Source organism: Struthio camelus, chromosome 16 (assembly GCF_040807025.1).
Source record: "Struthio camelus isolate bStrCam1 chromosome 16, bStrCam1.hap1, whole genome shotgun sequence".
Taxonomy (NCBI): Eukaryota; Metazoa; Chordata; class Aves; order Struthioniformes; family Struthionidae; genus Struthio; species Struthio camelus.
In genome coordinates this window covers 17,772,862-17,793,707 of record NC_090957.1, presented here as the reverse complement: position 1 = coordinate 17,793,707, position 20,846 = coordinate 17,772,862, and the positions used below count along the sequence as shown (strand labels likewise).

At 47.3% G+C, this 20,846-nt stretch overlaps 1 protein-coding gene across 1 annotated transcript; it reads right to left on the bottom strand.

Moving 5' to 3' along the window:
* Nucleotides 1-143: 143 nt before the first annotated feature.
* Nucleotides 144-14,109, bottom strand: P2RX5 (purinergic receptor P2X 5). The gene is made up of 11 exons (XM_068910446.1): nt 11,236-14,109; nt 10,408-10,479; nt 9,524-9,599; nt 9,055-9,151; nt 8,519-8,599; nt 7,486-7,624; nt 6,403-6,539; nt 5,563-5,656; nt 4,981-5,046; nt 4,092-4,174; nt 144-3,649 (listed from the first exon to the last, which is right to left on the bottom strand). The coding sequence occupies exons 1-11, from the start codon at nt 11,350-11,352 to the stop codon at nt 3,574-3,576; spliced, it is 1,038 nt and encodes a 345-aa protein (XP_068766547.1). The 5' UTR covers nt 11,353-14,109; the 3' UTR covers nt 144-3,573.
* Nucleotides 14,110-20,846: the final 6,737 nt, after the last annotated feature.

Below are 20,846 nucleotides of genomic sequence, written 5' to 3'. Positions count from 1 at the left end.
CCTTAGTCCTTGTATCCCCTGCATTTTACAATTAGAAACACCAGTCATCTTCCCTTGTGGTTTTGCAGCTTGCGTCCGCTTACGAAGACTGATGGAAGTAGCATATAACACGTGACCCTAAAAATAATCCACTGACACAGGGAAACAGTTCACAGTAGTATGTAATTAAGTGCACGTAAAGGTTTGGTACAGAAGTATATGAGTGCAAATGTTATCTTTCACAGTTGCTATATGTACACTCTAAAAATAAATGACATTTTCACATGTACTCTTCACTGGCATAAACAAAAGTCAGTACATAATACTCTCAGAAGTCCAGCACTTTGCTCTGTTCTGAATACCATTGTGCCCGATGAAACAGAGGCAACCAAATGAAAAATACAGCATCTGATTAACTGCTCCCTCAGCCTGTGCTGAACATGCCTGTAAGACAGCATTTTCTCCAACCGAACCATATATTACTGTGGTTCCATATATTTCTGGTGGGAACTGAAAGGAAAAATTAAGCACCTATCATACACATAATCTCTCTTTGCTGTAGAGGTGATCCTGCAAACAGTGTTTGATCAGTAGGTTAAAATGAAAGGCTCCAAACTCTTGCACAGGGTCAGTGTTTTGTCATACACTTTCCTCTACGAGCACATGTTGCTCCATCTGGTTCTCTGAATCAGTCGTTGCTTCACCAGAACCTTGTTTAAGATATTCCCTGTTTACGGTATACAAAGTTATTTTTACAACATAAGGTACTGCATTTAAAAATACTTTACTGAGAAGTCAGCTTCTAGTGAAATACAGGGTTATACAAAAGTTAGATTTGAAACTATAAACATTGCCTCAGTCATGTTACCCGTGGTCTTTTGGGGGAAAAAGATGGTAAAGTTTTTAATTCCCTCATTAGCATACTTTGCCAGATTCATGCTGTCATCAGAGAAGAATTGGCACTTGTTACCCATTAATGGGTATCTTTTATACATTTGTACTATTCAAATACTTTCTAGACTCTTAATTAATTGTTTAGTATAAATATGTATCACCAGAGGAAACTAGGATTTACATGGGTAAGAAGCTACCTAAAGAACGTGACTTAGAGAGGATACTTGGACAGCATTGCCCTGAAGTGACAAATTTTATTGCTGTACATAAAATTCAAGAAAAAAAAATCAAACTCAAGAAGGAAAGAAGCTTCTGATAAGGAATCTGGCTGTTATGTTTTATAAAAAAACAATAGTTATGGAAATTCTGTTAAACAGAGGGTGTAAGGTAGGGAAATGCTCGAGGGAACGTGGGCAGGGGCTGAAGCCCCTGAAGATTTCAGTCAGGAAAGCTTAGGTTGTCCAACTAGAGGATGTTGTTTTGTCAAGTGGAAGCATTGGTTTCAGAACAAGGTCAGCTCTATGCGTTACGATGAGCTATCTGGTCTCCAGGTATTGCACCTTGGCCTAATGGGACATGTGTTCACCATGCATTTCACCATCTAGAAGTCATTTAAATAGAATTAAACTGACAGTAAAAAAAAAAAAAAACACTGTGCTGTTTTATTGGTATGGTAATTCTCATAGGCCCAACTAGTGCAGTCAGTTACATGCACATTGATTCATGGTTGCCTAGAGGAGAGACTTTCAGAGTGAAGATGCTTTGGTTGTGATTATAGCATCGGAGGTACGCAGCTTATCCTAAATTATTTTAAGTGCAATGATTAATTCTATTTTCTAGCTAAATGTTTGACTGGTTAATAAGTAATTGCATCTGAACAGAAACAGGAAGAGAGCGGTGGACCAGATTGTGCGCAATTTGCTCTTGGTGACTTGGATTCAGAGTTTGCCACTGTTAAACAAAGGCAAATTTTAATTTAGAAGCAAACCGTTCCTTGGAGTAGCCACTTGAAAGAAGTTAAAGCAGAGGTGAGTGTGGCTCTTTTTTCTGTTTGTATCCATACATAGAGACCGTGCAGCAACAGGAGTCCTTTAATCTTGATACCCAAGGAGCGAACTGAAATACCTGGGAGTCTTTATCATGACTCCTAATTGATGGCGACCTTTACAGAACATTTAAACAGTTTGCACTCTGGTGCAGAGGCTTTACGTGAAACGATTAGTATTTCAAAAAGACAGAAGTATTCACCTATTCAATATTCATTCTTCAGGAGCTGGTGAGTCAATTCCTGTCAGCTCCAGGAAATGCAAACTCTAAAAGTAAACAATGTTGTTCTGTAAGCGTTTTCTCCTCTTAGAGTAGTTACATCCCCACATGAGCCTAAATTCACAAAATGGGCTGCAATGAGACTGTGCAATTGAGAAATGAAAAAGCACTCGTAATTCTTCAAAGCGTTTAGATAGTGGAGCTATGACTTCTAAAGTTTTTTCCTGTTGGTACATTTAGAAGAACCAAGGAAAGTTTGTTTTAACCAATAGAGCTCCGCTTTGCAACTTCTGCAGAAGGAAGAGATACAGGGCGAAGTGACCAAGCAGCTATGAAACATGGCAGAAGCATAAAGACCTCAGTCAAGATCTCTTCCCCCCCCCCCCCCCATAAATTGTAAGTGATGCAGAAAGGATAATCCTGTGCCAACATCAACAAATGAAATCAACCACGAAACAAAGAATGGAGAACCTAAAATCATCTCCATGCCAATACTGTCAGTGCTGTGTTGCTTTTCAGCGTGCTAAACCCCTTTCCCTCCACTGTCAACTACAAAAACATCTGACCCTGCCCTGCTTCAAAATATTCTTCTGCCTGCTGATACCTTTTCCGTACTCCAAAATGTTGGTTCTCTGGTCCAATTATGAGTGGAAAACCTGGGCAGCAGATGAGGTAGCTGGGACCCAGACAGGGCTAAAACTGATCTTCCATTCAAAGTTGTGGCATACTCATTCTCCTCTTGTCCCACCACTCCTAAGAGCGATGAGCAGAGCACCTTGTTGCAGCTGTTTTAAGGGCTTTTCCTGAAGGAGCAGTTTTTCTAGCCCTCATGGTTACACAAACACAGCGTTGCCCCCTGAAACGTGCCTAGTCAGCATGAGCACTGTAGGATAATGAGCCCCATTTCCCTGGGCTCTGTGGGCTGCTGAAATACTGCATTTTGCTGCACTTCCTGACACGAGCAGTCCTGCTGCTTTACATCTAATCTTGCAAATAAAACAAGCGAGAGTTAGGAGCTGTGGTTGCAAGCCAGTGGAGCAGAAGACAGGTTGACTCTTGGCCTCCTCAAAATGCCAGTGGTGTTTCACATTGCTGCTCTTCCGCACACAGAAGCAAAGCACAGTCACAGCATAATGCTGGTTATTGACAGATGCATCTATAAATAGATATAAAAACATTCAGTTGGTTTCTTCCTTTTCCTTTTATAAAATTCTTTTACAAATCCATAGTGATAACAGCTGTTGCAAGCTCAGGATATCAGAGAGCATCTGAGGGCAAGAAGAGCTTCTCTGGAAGGACGTTTTGTCTTCTCTGGGACTCCTGAGAATACAGCAGATCTGATCTGTGGTGTCTCCACCTCCCAGTCCTAGTGCGATTCCACAGCTCTGCAATTTTCCTGGAATATGTTTCCAGCTGGCAGACCCATCGCTGTGTCTAGAGCCCACCGAGCTGTTCTGGGCTCTGATTCCCATTATGAGTAGGGCTAGTTAATGATTTCCTGGAACTGGACCTGAGGAAACAAGCAGAGATGACAGAAAAGGCAAGCAGACCATCTTCCTTTGAGAAGGCAATGCGAGGAAGAGCTTCTCAGCCAGGCCACTGACACACTTCCAGGAAGGTGGTCACCCTCCACACAGCTGAAGCTCGAGTTGCCAGTTTCATGAGCTCTTGGAGCTGCCCCAATTCCATTTGCAATCATTATGGACTGAAAATGTGAGGCCATTTATAGACCAACCATGATACAGCAGCTTCCCTTGTTCCCCAACTAACTACAGCAATGATTAGGGAGGGAGGGAATAACTTGGCTAAACTCATTTGGAGGCATATAATTTCCTGGAATTGAACGGCCTTTGTTTGCCATTAACGTTTACCGCAGTTTCCGTATCTCCCGTTTCTATTAGTCATAAAAATAAAGCTATTACATTTAAACACAACAGCCAAGTCCCACTTACTTTACTTCCTCATACTTTTTGCCTCGATAAAAGTTACTCTTTTTAATCAGATACAGCAGCACCAGGTCACAAAAGAAAGCTCCCTGAAAAACAGTAGAGAAAACTTGTCACGGTCTGTAACAAGGAACAAAACCATCTCTCTGTACGGCTACTGCTGTACCCCCTCTCCAAATTCACCCAAGCTGCACATCCTTCAACAATCTTTCCTTCTGGCTAGTGTGCTGGGCCTGCAGTTACTCGCATTTGCTCCAAGTTCTCATTTATGCATTTGTATCTTACCTTTTTTTCCCTAGATGCTTAAATCTTACGGTCTTTGCGCTGTGTTTAAGGAACCCTTTAGCCAGCAAGGACAGTTTAGGCCTGCTGCAGTACAAATATTCTTCATTTCTCAACTCAAGCTTCTAAAGTCATCACTTGCTTCTGCTGGGAAAGTCATTGTATTCCCAGAACTCAAGGGTGAACTACTAAACACAGGCTAATCACAGTCAAAGAGCTGATGCATAATTCGAATTAGAGGGCAGACACTGAGAAAAACTGAACTCAAAGTATTTGACGGCCATGAGGACCTAGTACTTGAGCATATCACAGTCTTCACCATGTTTGCCCTTGCCATGGTACCAAAGCTAAAATCTATCAGCACAATTCACTTTCTTTCAGTACATGCTTTACCTTTAAAGTAGAAGAGGAAGTATTTAGATTAAATTTAAAATGAGCATTACTTAAAGAAGAAGAATTTGTAGAAGCTGTATTTTCCTCCATGAACTGTAATCGTGGGGATACATTAACAAACGCCTTTAAGACAGGACAGACACACACCTGACTGAGCAATGAGAGTACTAAGACACATCTAGGTCCCAATACATTACTGTAAGAAAGTACATTAACTTACCGCTCCCATGAGAGCAAGCCCTGAACCAATATTGATAATGGTGGGAATGATGTTAAATTTACCTGCCTGAAAGAAAAAGAGGTCATGAAGCATTCAGTGGAAGAACAACCCAAAGAACAAGCTTAAGGATACGGAGTTACACAAGGGAAAGTACTTGGGCCTATGCGTGTGTTCTGTTAGCAAGAAGCAGGCATGGCTGTAGAAAGGCTGGCACTGAACAATCTTTGAGTTTAAAGGTCTGTGTTTGTCTCAGATCCAACTGTCTGCAGCTGCATTTCTGAGCTTGCACCATTCCTCAGTTAGACTTCTTTTTCGACAGTGAATATGCACAGAAAAGCCTTGGAAGCATCTTCACCTCTGTCGGACTTTACATGAGCCTGTTTTTAGGTATAAGAGGTGCAGACTGCTGCCTGATTCACACTCCAGGTCATCTCCTTCCTTATGTGGAGTTAGCTCCACACGAACCAACGGCAAGAGCCCTTCTCTACAAGCCAGAGCGGCTGTTCTCATGCCAAGTGCTGCCTTTCCACTGAGAAATGCCTCTCCACTGCTTCCTCTCCAGGCTCAGAAATGGGACCTTACCTTGCCATTCACCATCACATCAAAGCGGATTCCATATGCTTTAATGAGCGTCCGGTAGTCGACCCCATTAGCATCCTGGTAATACTTGGCAAACCTGGAATTCAGCAGTGGTGATTCAGCAGTGAACTCCATCATCTGCTCCGTGTGCACATAAACACACCTGAATTCACTGCACTGTTCAAACAGATCTATTCCCCTATCAAAGGGGGAATCAAAAGCAGCTTTAGCTTACAAGTTATAGGGGAATCAAAAGCAGCTTTAGCTTACAAGTTTGGTCCCAACATTGAGTCTCACAGGGACGCTCAGGTTGGGCACTTCTTGAGAAGGTATTTCATTTCTAGCCTCAGCTGGAGGCATCAGAAAGCCACTCACATTGGGAACTGCCTACATGCAGTCAGAGAGAGCTGCTTCCCTAGACATTCCTTCCTCATTGCCACAGAAACCTCTGCTACACCAGAGGTTTCATGGCTCGGGCCTGTGGGTCATCCCTGCAATTAACTGCTCGAGAGTCAGGCAGAGGAGCAGTGGTTAACACAGATTACAAAGGGACTGGCAGAAGTCATAACCAGTCTGTTTTCAGAGATGGAGTTACAGCACAGGTGTCAGGAGTCTGATGGTGGCAGCACACAGAGGGTAACGGCTCGGGCAGGGGTGTGGGAAGTGGGGAGCTGGCCACGGGCATGCCGCTCTCCCTCCCTCAGCTGACGCCACATGCTTGGCTAGCGGCATTGCTTGGCACGACCTAATCTGGTACTACTTCACTGCTGAGTTCTGAAGCCTCCGAGTCAAACCAGCTCTGCCTCACTGCAGGTACCGCATCACATTCTCCTCTTTGCCTACCTGAAGTTGTACCCAGAAGAGATGGATTTTTCTGCAAACTTGTTATCCAGCCGGCTAAAAGAATAGTGAGGATTACATTCAGAAGGGGCTTTATCAAGATCACAGTTCCATTCAATCTGAATTCCTATCACACCACCCTTAACAAAAGAGAGAGACAGTGTGAGTTTTTTAAGCTTAGTTCAATTCTTCTGTCTTCAAAATTGTCAGATCCTCAGGCAAATTTCCCCTAGGAACAAGAACAGAAGCATTTCTGGTCACAGACACAAGCACGCACACTTCTGGATCAGCTAAGTTCATGTGTATGATATTACCATATTACTCTACACTACTACTCCCCTAGTTTTCCCTGTGCTGGTATCACAGGGAAGTACAGCAGTGCCTTCCTGACACTGCCTTCACAGGGCCCCAAACTCGCCTAAGAGGAAATTTCTCACCCCAGGGCACTGATTTAATTCATTCACGTGGCTGTAACATACTTCAGTGCAAAAGTCATTCTTCTATAAACGGACAGAGATCAAAAGTGCAGAAGCCAGCACAAAGCCTTCGCTCTTCTCACCCAGCGTTTCCTGCAGTGCCTCAGACGGGCTCTGTTCTGCCATGTGCTACGCAAACTGGGTTGCAGCCTGTTTGGCACCACAGCCTGTCCTCCGTGGGAATCCCAGGCAGAAATATGTCTGTTCACCTGACACTTCCCACAGAGGAAGCCCCAAGGGGCTTTCTCTGAGCGCGGGGAGCCCCATTGACTTTCCGGAGTTCTTCGCATCTAAATTGTTTTAGTAACGTTATGATTAATCGAGCAGCAAACCCTGCTGGCAGAGGAGAATTTTGGCAGCCCTGAATAACAGACAACTGACCTGATCACCTCTTCCACCGCACCTGCAACATTGCTTTGCCTGAACTGTTCCCATTCCCTGGGGTTGGAATAAATGGGATCCAGCATGATTCTAAGAACCAGCATCCTTCTGCTGCCCCCTGAGCCTGGATGGGTGGCAGATCCCCAGGCAGCCAGTGGTTCTCCCCAGAGCCACCCAGGGAACAGTACAGCCAGTTGACAAAACACACGGGTCCAAGAGGCACTCCTACCTCCAAGGCCATTTCCTGGAAGTTGCTCCCGGCCCGTCTGACAACGTTCCCCAGGAGGAAGATGGGGCAGTAGGGATGCTCTGTGCTGTAGCGGCAGCTTTTCAGGTAGGACTCATTGCTGGTTGCCAGCACATTCATCCTGCATGTGGGGAACAGGAGAAGCCATCTCATTTCCCTCTTTGCCTGCCTACACTGCTGGCTTAGAGAGCACCCCCAGGGCTGCAGAGACAAGAGACCCCACCGATATCCCATGCGGACAACAGGAACAGCACCTTCCACCAACCTTGTCACCCTGTGGGCCTCTACTGCCGGCCTAGGGAAAGCAGCCTGCTCACATGAAAAAAGACCTTCAGGCTGGATGGGAGCTAGGCCAACTAACTCTGGGCTCCAGGACCAACTCATCTGGAGCAGGCTGCCAGGCTGCTCCAGGGCCATTTGGTATAATGTTTCCTCCAAAAAAAAAAGAAAAAGAAAAAAAAAAATGGAATGTCTAACTAAGCCTAGCAAAGTGGAAAGACAACACTCCTTTCTACAGTTCCTTCTTTCATTCGTATTTGAGCCAGAGATGCAGCAGCAAATGCAAACAAATATTTTAAATTGGCATTTTCCCAGCCTTGTCCAGGTGCCTTCATTTTTACAAAGGGGAAGAGGAGGAATAATTGGGAGCAAAAATAGTTGGGGGCACTGACTTTGCACTAGCTCGGGAACAGATCTATCCCCTTAGGAGCTCCCCCCAGGCCCATCCTGTGCTGAAGGAGCCATCACAGACCTCATTTGGTGAGGGACAGCCTCATCCCAGCTGCTATTTACCCCGAGAAACTCGCAGAAGGTTGGTGGCTTTCCTTCAACGTCCAAGCCCTCATTATCTCCTTGCTCCTCCACAGCCTGAAGCCAAAGGCCTCCTCCTGCCTTAGGAGAGGATACCTTCACCTCCTCGCCCCAGCCCTAAGGCAGGGGAAGGATGCTGGAGCAAACTGAGGGTACTGGCTCTGTGATGGAGAGCTCACAGGGACCTCCGAGCATCCGCACTTACTTAGAGAACTTAAACTTGGGGAAGCGGATCGAGTTCTTGATGTAAATGGTGAAGTTTTCTGCACTGGCAAGAAGAGGTTTCCTGGAAGAGAATGGCTTGTTATCTGTTTTATGTTTGTAGCTTGCCCAGGTGTTTAAACTGGGATTTCCATTTAAGAAACAGTTAAGTTTTATCCTGTGGTGCTTCTGCAGGGTGGGCCCTCTGGTCAGAGCTTAGGGCTTCAGCAGCCAGGCTCTGCACCTCCACAGACCAGTCCCAACTCCCCCCACCCCTGCCAGCCATGCCACTTGCACCCCTTTGCCAGCGAGGAGGGTGCAGGTTGAGGGGGAGCGCGGACAGCTGGACACAGCCCTGGGACAGCCCAAGCAGAGGGGAGCAGAGGCCCAGCCCTGCCCGGGGGCCACGCACAGCTCCCTGCTGCACTGGAACAGCCAACATTCAAACAAGCATCCAAGCAGAGGGAACCTAGAACAGCTTCGGATGACGCTCAAGCCAAAGCAACGGAAGCTTGGAAACAGCACAGGATGCCCACGTACTTGGACTTGGATCTTTTCTCCACAGGACACCAGGCCAATATCTCACAAGTCCCTCTGATGTTGTCCCTGTCTTTCAAGCAACGGCCAGTCTTAACCCCTGCAGTACAGATATCACAGAAAAGGTCACCAAGAGCAGCCATCTCCTCTCCTTGTCCACAGGGCAGGGAAAATCAGATGCTTTTCACTGCCACCCTAAGCCCTCCTCCCTGCTGTGAAAGGGCCTCTCAACTGGAACAGCCGCTCTCCTGTTGCTTCTCTGAGCAGCCTGGGGTGCTTTGGTCCAGCCACTGTGGCTTAGCAGAGCTGTAAACAAGGCAGCAATCTCAATAAAAGACAACAAAGAAAAGAAAACCATCACCACATCTTCCTCGTTACTAATCGGAGATCTTTGGTGCTGTATCCAGGCTGATGTCTCTGAAGGAGCCTGCCTCTGCCAGAAAGAGTACAGGAGGAAGGACCCTTTCCTTACCGTTGCCAGCCACCACCGCTTCCCCTGCTGGGCAGTCCCCATCCGTGTAACACAGGGCATCGGGAATACTGGCACTCTGCAAAGTGGAAGGGGACAGAAGTGAGACTTGCAACAGGACATTGAACACTGAGGAAAACTGTATCAATCTCGCTGCAGCCCCCAGAGAAGGCTCACTGCACATACCAGCTGAGGAGGCACCCAAGCGGGCAGCAGCGGATAGGGCAGACAGCTGCGGAGCTGCCTGCTGAGTACATGCAGCCACTAGAGGACAGCCACGTCCTGAACAACAAGCTGTGCTCTCAGCTTGGGCTACCCCTGTGCTCGTGACAAGACCATCATTGCTACATGGAGATGCTCCCTGGATGGCCAGTGTCCTCCTCCCCCAGGCTCTGGCCCATTCTGAAACAGGTAACCACAAAGGACATTTAAACATCACACAGTTTGAAAGACCTCACGGCCTTGGCCTGGACAGTGCTAAGCACCCTCCGATGTCCTGAAGATAATGAAGCCTGAGTTCAGCCCTTCCTTATCAGGGATCTTAGAAAGTCTATTTTACCCTTAACTAGACTCAGTCACCTCCAAGTTGTTTTCCCACGGCCTCTTCTGGCCCTGAACAATCACTGTTATGGTCTCATCTCTAGCTGGGCAGAGGTCCAACACCTTTCACCAAAGTCAGCCAGACTCTACATGATCAGCACTTGGGGAAATTAAGACAGCTGAACCTCCCAGGTTTTCAGTAACCTGCCCAATTTCCCTTATAGAGATGTTATACTACAGAGAAAAAGCATTTGCCTTTCATCCTCCCAGTGTTTGCTGCTCCCCAGGTGTCAGTTCTAACCCCATTTTGTAGGAGTCTGGGGGTCAAGGGGCTCAGTTCTCCCCACCTCAGGACACGTAGCTTGCTTCTGGTTTGGGGTCACAATCAGGTTCGTCATGACAAAGAAGACGTTTTCACCCTAGAACAAACAAAGCAAGGCAGGAAGAGTTAGAAAACCTATCTTACTCCTTTACCTGTCACAAGGAGGATGCAGTCCACTGCAGAACTGTAACACTTCCCTCTCTCCTGCTGCTTTTCAGGCTGAAATGAAACAGTGCCCTTTGTTCGGGTATTTGTTTGGATGAGGTTGGATACTGCCAATCTCACACACAGCTAGGGAAGCTCTGACGCAAAAAAGTGCAGTGATTTGGTCAGTCACTCAAAAAAACAGCCGAGGGCTGAGAACAAAGAGGGGTTATGGGTGTCCCAGGTTAAGGTGTTATCATCCACTAGACCACGCTGCTTCTCTGATACAGATATGAGCCTCCTTATATGCACGTGGAAAGTCTGATCAGGCAACCTCCGTGTGAGCCTAAGAACATACGGCTGCAGCAGGTCTCTGTGGCATAAGGGTTCTGCTTCGGAGGCTACGTTAATTTGGTGAGCAAACTGTCTGACAGAAACGCTGAGCCTTTCCTCGCCGGCTGCTTGGCAACCGCTTGTCCTCCTTTTCCATGAGGACACGGTGACTGAACAAGGCCCCATCCCACTGCAGAGCCACAGGTATTTGTTCTCAGCCCGGGTCACACAGGCTGGCACAGCTGCACTGGTGCAAGCCAGAGGTCACACAGCAAGGCAGCAGGGCACGGTTCAGGAGCAACGCATGGACGCGTGATAAAACAAAGCAGAGCACTTCTAGCATGAGCTATGATAGATGGAATACAGATCATTTTACCAAGCAACTGGGATGACTCGCCAAGACACGAAAGGGGGACAAAACCGCAGTCAGGTGTCTCTCCAAAATCTTTATTTCTGGCAGTGTTGGGCTTCCTCTGTGTTCAGGCAAAGCCATAATGTATGTGTCGACTCCTGTTCTGGGGCTGTCTTTTCTTTGCACATATGCAGCTTCTATCTCCTTCCTTCTGCAGCTTCAGCAAAAAGAGTTATAAAAGTGCTTACACAATTTCCTGTGAACCAACTGCCAAAGGCAACCACAGGAAAAACAAGGCTGAAGGTGGCTGTACAGTCAGCGGGAGGGGAAAGAAGGTAGCTTAGCACAGCACTGGAGAGAAAGGCTGGTTCTCTCATCCCTTGTCATTCAGAAGTGAAATGAATGCAGAAATAAAATGTATTCTTCTACCACCTCCACTCCATAGCATGCATGTGCAGGAAAGGGAGGAGGATCAGCAACAACCTCAGCTACAGCACTTTGCTGCAGCTACAGAAACACTGGGATTCCCAACAGCCCTGCTGCTGGGGGAGCAGGGGAGCCTTTTGGGGCTGCTGGGGAGCCTGACTCTGATCATACCAAAGGGACACACATAGTCAATAGAGTCAGCCCAAAAGATGGGTCCAAGGTGCTGCCTGCAGCGTGAGCAGCGAGAAAGACCCAGCTCCAATCACGCGACCAGCATCACTGTCCTGCCGTGAGACAAGGCAGCCCCGAACGTCTTGGGCAAGCAATCCTCACTCACGACATAGAGGTCAGCAGCATGCTAAGCCCTGCCAGCCATCTGAAATGCTGAGCACTCATCTGAGCAAGCATCGGGCAATAAATGTGTCCGATTAGGAGCAACCTCTGGACCTCAGACATCACCAGGTTGCTTTGAGTCACGACAGGAAATAATAGGTTTCTGCCAAACTGTCAAAGAATGAGTGAAGTCCAGTCCAAGGAAGCAATGAATGAAGGATTCATGAGGTGAATCCCTGTTCTGTGTTATACTTAACCCCAAGATGCCACTGGTTCATCCTGCTGAAGGGTATTTTCAGCCCTCAGTGGTGAATTTCAGTAAACGGAGTGTAGCAGTCTCTTGGAAAAACCCTTCCAACACACAGCCCTGCTTGTTCCACATAAACATCAGAGATCGCCGGTTTCCTTTTGCGAGAGCAGAGCTCTGTGCTCTCGCGCTTGGCTGGTTCTCTTTCATTTCACTGCTGTGCTATCCGGGGGGTGCGTTTACCCCACACCCCATCAGCGCTTTGGGAACACAGGAAAGTCAGTCAGTCAGCAGCAGCACTGCTAAGCCCAGCAGAGCTGCCCGCTCCTCTGCGGGGAAGGCAGAGTTTCTCCCAGCCCTCACTGCCTCCTGCTCTGCTCCCTGGGTCTCTCCAGCACCTACCAGCCCAACCCTATCCCCCCAACCTGGACGGCTCAGAGTCCTCCCTCCCAAGTGAAATGACAGAGATCATGCAGCAGTTGACAGATGCAAGTGACTTAATGCACTGAGAGCAGGCGTTCAAATACTCCTAAAAAGCCATATGGGATGGACCTTATGGCTGATGGTGGACATTCAGCAGACTAATCAGCACTTGGAGAAAGAGGGCTCGTGGGACGTCCACCTTTGCATCTGCAACCCATGGAAGTTGCTGTGTTTTATAATGCTCTAAGAGAGCCCAAGGTCCAACATCGCCATGGTTACTGGGGGTTGAGGCACAGCAGGGCAGACTGAAGCAATGCTGAATTCAATATCGTCGCCTGATTGCCCAAACACATTCAGATTTATGCAGTTATTATGGAAGAATGATGTTGTAGCCTAGATATCCACTTTACTGAGCACGCCAGCTCAGAGGGAGAGCTGGCTATCTTTATTCAATGTATCACACTATGAGGCCTCCCAACAAGCCAACACACGGTCATTGCTTGAATCACAGGAGAAATGTCAGACAAGTTAAAATACTGGCCAGCATCACCATTTCATTTGTGGGTGTGCACAACAGCCACCTGCTTTGTTCTCCAGGGCTTCCATGAAACTTGAACAAGAGCGCTTCAGGCATCCACAAGCATGCTGCCTAGCATTCCTGCTGCACGGCAAACTCTGGACCGAGATCCAGAGTTTGCAGTGAGGCTTTGTGTTAAAATTGGTGGAGATGCAGAGCACACATCCACAGAACTGAGCAAACCCAGGCGGCAGCAGGAAGAGAATTAAGTCTTATGCACAGGCAAGTAATTTGCTCAGTGTATAGCTCTCTGTCCCCTGTCAGCACAGGACCCCAGTGTTCACCTCATACACTTTCATGCACACGTGATGGATACCGGCAGGGAAAGCACACATGCAAACAGCCCATGGCAAGCACAGCTGAGCAATTCCCACCCCCGAGCCAGGCTGCATCTGCTGGGATCTTTTCTCCTTGAGCAGCAGCCACGCACTCAAGTGATGTGCAAAGTGACTCTTGGTCACTCTGACCAAGACAAGGAAGCAGCAAGGCAGGTTTAGACAGACATTTCAATCAGCTTCCATCATTGAAATTGCACCACATCTTATTTCCATCTCCCACGTCTTCTGGGCTCCCCTATACGTGCCTGCTCTAGCCCAGCGAAGGAGGCAAGCAGATGCTTTGCTCAGATGAGCAGTCCCACCAAATCCATGGGACATCCCACTGAAAAACCATGGGACTTCTGCTGAAAGGTTTTGCTTGCTCAGTGTCAAGAGCCTTTGTGAGAGAGACAAGGCTGCTTCGACATCTGCTGGAAAGACCTAAGAGGAGGCACAGAATTACTCTCTTGTAGCCTCTCTCCTACTTATTCACAGGAAACATCTTGGTAAGTCACTTTAGCCTTGCCGACAGCAACCATGCTGGAACGTGTCTTTCCAGCTGAACAGCAGAGATGACAGCAGCAGGGTGATGCTAACCTGTGGAGGGATGACGTAGTCCGCAACATCCCACAGCCTCTCCCCCAGCTCTGAGGTGTTGGTGAAGGCCACCCCTTTCAGCTTGGTGATGACAGAGCTCTGGAGGGACGTGTCTGTGTCCTGATAGCCTTTCTTGACAACAAAAACCCACCTGCAAGGAACACAGCAGGCAGCAGCATTAGCAAGTGGGGACAAGGTAGCCAGAGAAGATTTACACCACGGTCAAATACCATTCAAGGGCAAATCAAAATACATCAATGACGCTACTCCAAATCTAGGATGAACTCTTTGACACAGGCTGCTCTTATCTACAGCATAGGAGGAAAAGTTAGGACCAAGCCTATACATGCAGAGAAAGGTGAAATAACTGGTCACAGGGTATAAAACTAAGCCTCGTGCCTCCCTGTCCTGTGCTCTGCTCAGCGACAGCCATGGAAAGAGGGCAGGGCAGGGCCCTCTGTTCTTCAAGATGAGAAATAAAACGAGCTTTTGCGAGTTGCAGAATAGAGCCTGGCTGGTTTCACAAATAAATAACTCTCATTTTACAGCCTGCCATTAGGCTGCCAGTCCAGCAATAGATCGTGACAGAGGAGATGGAATTCCAGAAGATGAGCCAAATATTACAAACAGAAATCTGTTGGGAACGTTTTCAGCCAGATAAAGGATCTTTTGTAGACAAGTGCAACGGTAACAACATGATTGCACTCTGGCCTCTATGCTGGGCAGGGCTTCTCACTAACACACCTGGAAGAGCTGCCTCCTCTCTGAACTGTCTGGAGAAGGCTTCTCTCACTTCTTCCCACTAGACACAGCAAGAACTCCACAGCACAGGGGAAAGAGCTCTCCATGTTAAATGAAACACCTCAAGCTCACGCACAGTACTGCCAGAGTCACCTACCAGAACAACAAATCAGCCAAGACCCCTGAAAAGGCTTAAAGGGCAGGTTTCAGGGGCGGGCATTTGCAGGCACATCTCCTCCTTGTCCTGCACTGACCTGGCGTGCACTATTGCTCACAGAAAGCAAAAGTAATCATCTCTAGGGCTGAGCAGCGCTTGAACGCGCTGCCCTTCACCCACCTCTTGTTGACAAACCTGAATAACTTTTGCCACCCCTGGGAAGACTCCTGCTTTCCTGTTTTTCCCCCAAAACCACTGTTTTTCAAACAGACTCAAAGGCAGCCCCTTAAGGCCTAGTGAATCTGAGAGGAAACGGCAGCCGTGTCCAAGAAATTACTTGATTCAGAGAAGGCTGATGATCACAACTTCATGGCCACCCTCTGAATAGGTTTTAGGGCATCATCAGACAGACCAGACTAACACTAACCACCTCTGTGTCTAAGGCGTAAGCCTGGCCACAAAGGAGTTTCCGCAGATACCACCAGTGATGGTGCCAGAGGTCTGCCGAAGCCACTATACGCCTAGGAAAAAAACCAGCCTGTATGGCCCAGGCAGTCTCTGAAGACTCGGTCACTGGTCATGCTATATCCTTCATGCTGAGGACAGAGGATGTGTCCTCAGCAGTCTTATCTACAGGATTCCTCCTTTAGCAGCTAATAACATGCTGGACTGCTGAGACTCCATCTCTGCCCAGCTAAATAAGCAGGCTCTGGAACTGTACACCTTTCTATAAATAAATCCAGCAGGCATAACTGACTCTACTATATTTAATCAACGAAAACACAAGGTGAGAGAAAAGGGATTTGAAAGCACAGACAGTGAGAGTGAAAACTTGCAAATCAGATTCTGAAAAGCCTCAGAAACTCAGGAAGCAATGGCACAGAGATCATGTAGGCTGGATAATTCCAGGTCTGAGCCTGCAAGCTGCAAGGACTATCGCTGTGTTTGTTACATGTCAGCATGCCCAGCCTCTTGCAGAGCTGGGCTTTTTCTGAGCAGTGCTCTAGCTACCTCCATGTCAATCAGCCCTGCTCTGAAATAAATGCAAGGCAGCTGACATTCATGCTGCCTCATCCTGCACACTCCCAGCTGCTGCAGCCCATTCCAGCAAAGGAATTAGCCACTTTGTTCTTGGTTCCCTCCCTTTTAGACTTGAGCATGTCATACAGCCATAGAGACAAGCCTGGTTTGTCCCAAGGCTCAGCAACCGTGGCCATAAAAGCTATTGTTTTTAATGAGTCAGGTATTAAGGTTTGGCATCATTCCCACAGAATACAGAAATAAAAGCCTAAATAATTCATTGCAAAGCCATAGCGCCATTTGATCTATTTTTAACTCCAACCTACCTAATCTGAAAGGTAGAGATTAAGCTAACAACCCCTTGGCAGGTGAAAAAAATCAGATATATGTCTAGTAAACATTACAAAATCCTGGTTTCATAAACAGAAGCATCTGCATTAAAATCGTAAGCCACAGCAAGCCGTCACTATATGCAGATTATTTTACATTAATCTTGATCACAACACAGCAAGTAAACGCACAGCAGCATACCACAGCAGTATATTAAATGCATGGTGATTCTTACCCCACCAGGTAAGCCAGGATGGAGAGCTGCACGACTCGGTAGAGAATTCCAACCTTCTTGTTCTTTGCAATGACGTATTTCTCTGTTTTATAATCAAAAAGCGATAGAAATAAACCCTTCCAAGCCACCTGCCCCATTCTCCCAGCTCGCTCTTTACTCCTAGCTGGAGCAGACAGCAGCGTTTTCAGCTTGCATTAGCCACACGTGCTCTGCACTGAAACCTGATACACCAACCCCTTCAGAGCAAAGCGCCGATCTCCTCCCTCCTATGAGCTGCTCTCAGGTCGGAAACCAACAGCTGCGGTAACAAGAGATTCTTAGCTGCTTTGCAGCTAATTCATCCTCTGGGGAAACCCCTGCCTCAGTTTTGCTCATCTGCTTCATTCTTTTCCCCACAGTTGCAAAATGTTTATAACAAAAGCCACATTACAGTGCTCAAGGTCAAAGAGCTATAGTGTCTCACTATTGAGTATTAGCACCTTTCTTCAGTTTAGATGATGGTAAACCACCTGTTTGTATTTTTAATTTCTTAGGGGTTTACATAAGCAATGAGAATTTGGGTTTTTCCAAGTCATCCAAAATACCTTCCTGGCTACATCTTCCCACTGTAAAACTAACAATTTAGGAAACTAATAAATTGTGCATGTGGTTAAGGGATCAGTCACCATTATGTCTCATGAAAATGCAGTGAGTGCTGAACTAGGTGCATTTAGATAGAGAACATAAGATCTGATGAAATACCAAAGGGAGAAGAATAGATTTACCTCTCACTGAGGGAGGAGTTGTTTACTCGACAGTAGTGCAAAATATGACTCCTAGTCCAACAGAGACACTTCTGTGTGCAAGGGAATCAAATGATCATTACTTAAATTGAGAAGGATGGCTAGACTGTCTCCTGACTAAGGAGGGAACATAATGAACTCTGAGGAGGAAAATGAGATATGCCTGGATCTTCCAGCAACCTGGCTAAAAGCTAGCACACCTTGTCATGAGAAGATCCAGCAGCAAGCTGGAGTCTGAAGCATTTCCTCTATGTGTACACTGATGGGAGATGTCTTGGGGGGAGGGATTCTGGGGTGGGACTGCCCAAGGGACCAAATCTATTAGAGAGCACCTATCAGAGTCACAAGGCATTGTACTGGGCATAAATTACAGGGTTTACTGTCTTCAGACATGAGTACTCCATTAGTTCATCCCTGAGCACCTAACTAGCTCATGCCTGAGTGCTGTGTTGGGCATACATGGCAGGTTTGGGCAGCGGGGGCCTGTAGGGGGGACCTGGGTGGAGGAGGCCATTAACTGCCCAGTGCCTGTCACAGCCAGGTCAAGCCAGCTCCGAAACTGGTGTAACACCCCACCAGGCACCAAAGCTGCAGGTGGAGCAGCACACGGCACCTGTGTGCGGACAGATTTAAGAAAGAGCGGCAGGCAGGAGGAAGGGGACATCACTGAGGACATGGCTGGAGACATGATCTTGGAAGAGGAGCTCCATGCCAGAGGAGGCACACATCTGAGGGCCTGCAGCCCCTGGGCAGCCCATGGCCAGGCAGGGACACTGAGAAACAATGAGAAACAGAGAAAAAACAGTAAACAGCAGGGAGGAACAGCATAAAGAAACTGTTAAACCCACATCCACAACCTCCTGCATCACCTACCACCTCACTGAAGGAAGTGGAACAGACTAAGCGTAACTTGTAGCAAAAATATGGTAACTTGAGACTAAGAAGAAGGGAGAATAGGTGTTTGGCTTAATTTGAGCCTGGTGGAGGGAGAGGAAAGGTGTTACTTGTTTGTTTGATTATGTTTTCTTTTTCTCAATAACTGAATCAATGATTAGAAGTTTGTGTTAACCGACAATAAATTAAATTTTGCACAAAGTCCCTGCTGTTTTGCCCGAGACAGGAGTGCATGAAGATGGGAGCTGGGGCTATGTCAGGACCAAGAAGGCTCTTGGGCATGCACAGTAAGCAACTGTGAACACGGGTCAAGAGAGTGTTCACAGCCACTTTCTGAACATGAGGAACAATACTACATTATCAAAGGTGAAAACAGTGGAGTGAAGTGGATATTTGTTCTAGCACACATACTTGTTCCCTGTGGAATTCTCTTCCTAGAGAGAATCATTTCTCAGAATCTCTCAGGTTTTGTAAAAATTGTATTTTTCATCCTCCTTAAATTCCATATCAAATTTAAACAGATCAGTCAGATTTTTAAATAAGTATGAGAGAAAAGCTTGCTCCAAATCACAAGAGAATCACAAACAGCATAACAAAGGACGGAACATTATCCTCAAGTATACCTCCTTTTGTCTCTTATCTCACAGCCATCCTTAGGGCTTCTAATCTACAAAGTGAAAGAAACTACATAACCTCTCTCCAGCAACTACAAAACTAGAACAGAAACCTGCCTGTGACCTCCTTTTAACCCAGAGGCTCCAGTGCTCCCCCCCCACCCCCCCACCCCCGCTCCAGCCCTGCAGTGTGCAATTGTTTCAGCACCTTTAATGAGAAGGTCCCTGGGACATGTGGACAGCCAAGGGATGCCCAGCAGGGACTCAGCCTGGCTTGCGTCAGTGCAGCTGCAGCCTCTGAACTCTGTTGGCACTGCTGTCACTTGCCACAGCTTGTGCGCCCAGGCAAGAAGCCCTGCGAGTGCCCTAGGTCCCAGGAGGATGGGGCCGCCCGCTCCCAATCGCTCACCTGGCCACACTGCCATCCCACTGCTATCTCCTGGGGCTGAGACATTTGAGGGACCACCCTGGCCCCTCTGGCTTGGGGCTAGTCCCAACCTAGCTCCCAAACTCTGCTGCCACCCTTCAGGCTCAGAGCAGGCAAAGGGCTGATCTTCCTTACCTCTCTCATCCCTCTTGATCCTCCTTTCTCCATCTGCACACCTCACACCAGCAGCCTCTGTTTATCCCACACTGCCAATCTCACAAAACATTTGCTGCTCTCAAGCCCCTCCCAGAGCCCTCTTTCTCACTCAAGCAACTGTAACAACCAAGACTCTCAGTTGCCCCCTTCCTCAAACTGTATTTGCCTTTTGAATCCACGCCTCCTTACCAGATGCCTACACACCAGACCACCACTAGTGACCATCTTAAGCTCCTCTGTTTGAAAGCCTGAAGCACAAATAGAAACTTTTACCATGTTTAATAAATAGAAGAAATAAAACCCTCCATGACAGCACACTTCTGTGCAGATGAAGGAGACCATGCTGGCCAATCAGGCCCGAAATGAATAAGAAACAAAGGCAGGCCCAGCCTGTCTTCCTCAGCCACCGCCCAGACCCCAGAGGCAAGCAGTGCAGTGCTGGGGCTGGGTGCAGGGAGATCTGCCCAACTCCAGGGCTCCAGAGCTATGCTGAGACAGGAGCATCCTAAAGGAGCCACCAGACCTTCCCCCACTCAACCTGCTCCTAGGAGAGATATTTTTGCAAGTACAAGCTGCTGGGTGATAGCCAAATGTTATCTATGATCATGAGCCTGGTCTCACAAGACCACCATCTGCTCCCCTGGCACTGCTGGAATTGCTCAAGGAACTACTCTAAATCTCAAGTCTATCCCATGTCTCAAGCTGCCCTGTTTGCTCAGAACTGCTTCCACTGTTGCTTCTGCTGCACTGAAAACATCCAAGCTCATGGAGGATCAAAACATTAGTGGAGACAAGTCAGTCCTTGGTGAACTGACTTCTCCCATCCGTATTTTTCCTGGAGCCACCTTCTTATCTGTCTGGATGACTGCACAGGCTGAAACCAGACCAGGAAACTTGCTAACAGTTAAGTCGTGTGTTGCTCCCTGGCCTGGTTTGGCTTAGTGGCACAGACCCAGGTCTGCTATGAGTTTTTGCAGTTATTTTCCAGGTCAATTAATGTGATGAACGACTGACACAGGTTAGAAAAAAAAAGCGTTCCTTAGCGTGGGAAGTGTTCCTGTTACAGGTTTGACCTGCAGATGTCAACGATGTTTGATTGTTAATAAAAAAAGAAGATGTAGAACTGATACCTTTCCTGGTTTTTAAACTCACCAAGTAAAAGCACAGTTGCAATAGCGGTTTTTAAATAACAAGTTCTGGTTTCTATCAAATGTACCCTAGAATATCCTGAACGTTGCCCAACATGTGCAAGATTCATGCCGACAACAGTGTTGTTGGCATGTTCTGGGAGGCATTGTTCTTATCACCTTCTAGTTTTCACAACCTTACTTTTTATTGCCTGGAAAGCCAGATTACCGG

Excerpts from the sequence above, each read along its gene's own strand:
- P2RX5 (XM_068910446.1), bottom strand. The coding sequence starts at position 11,352 with ATGGCTTTGCCTGAACACAGAGGAAGCCCAACACTGCCAGAAATAAAG. Across the intron at positions 7,625-8,518 it reads CCCAAGTTTAAGTTCTCTAA|GATGAATGTGCTGGCAACCA; the intron begins GTAAGTGCGGAT and ends CCCCACATGCAG. Across the intron at positions 5,047-5,562 it reads ATGTGATGGTGAATGGCAAG|GCAGGTAAATTTAACATCAT; the intron begins GTAAGGTCCCAT and ends TTTTTCTTTCAG.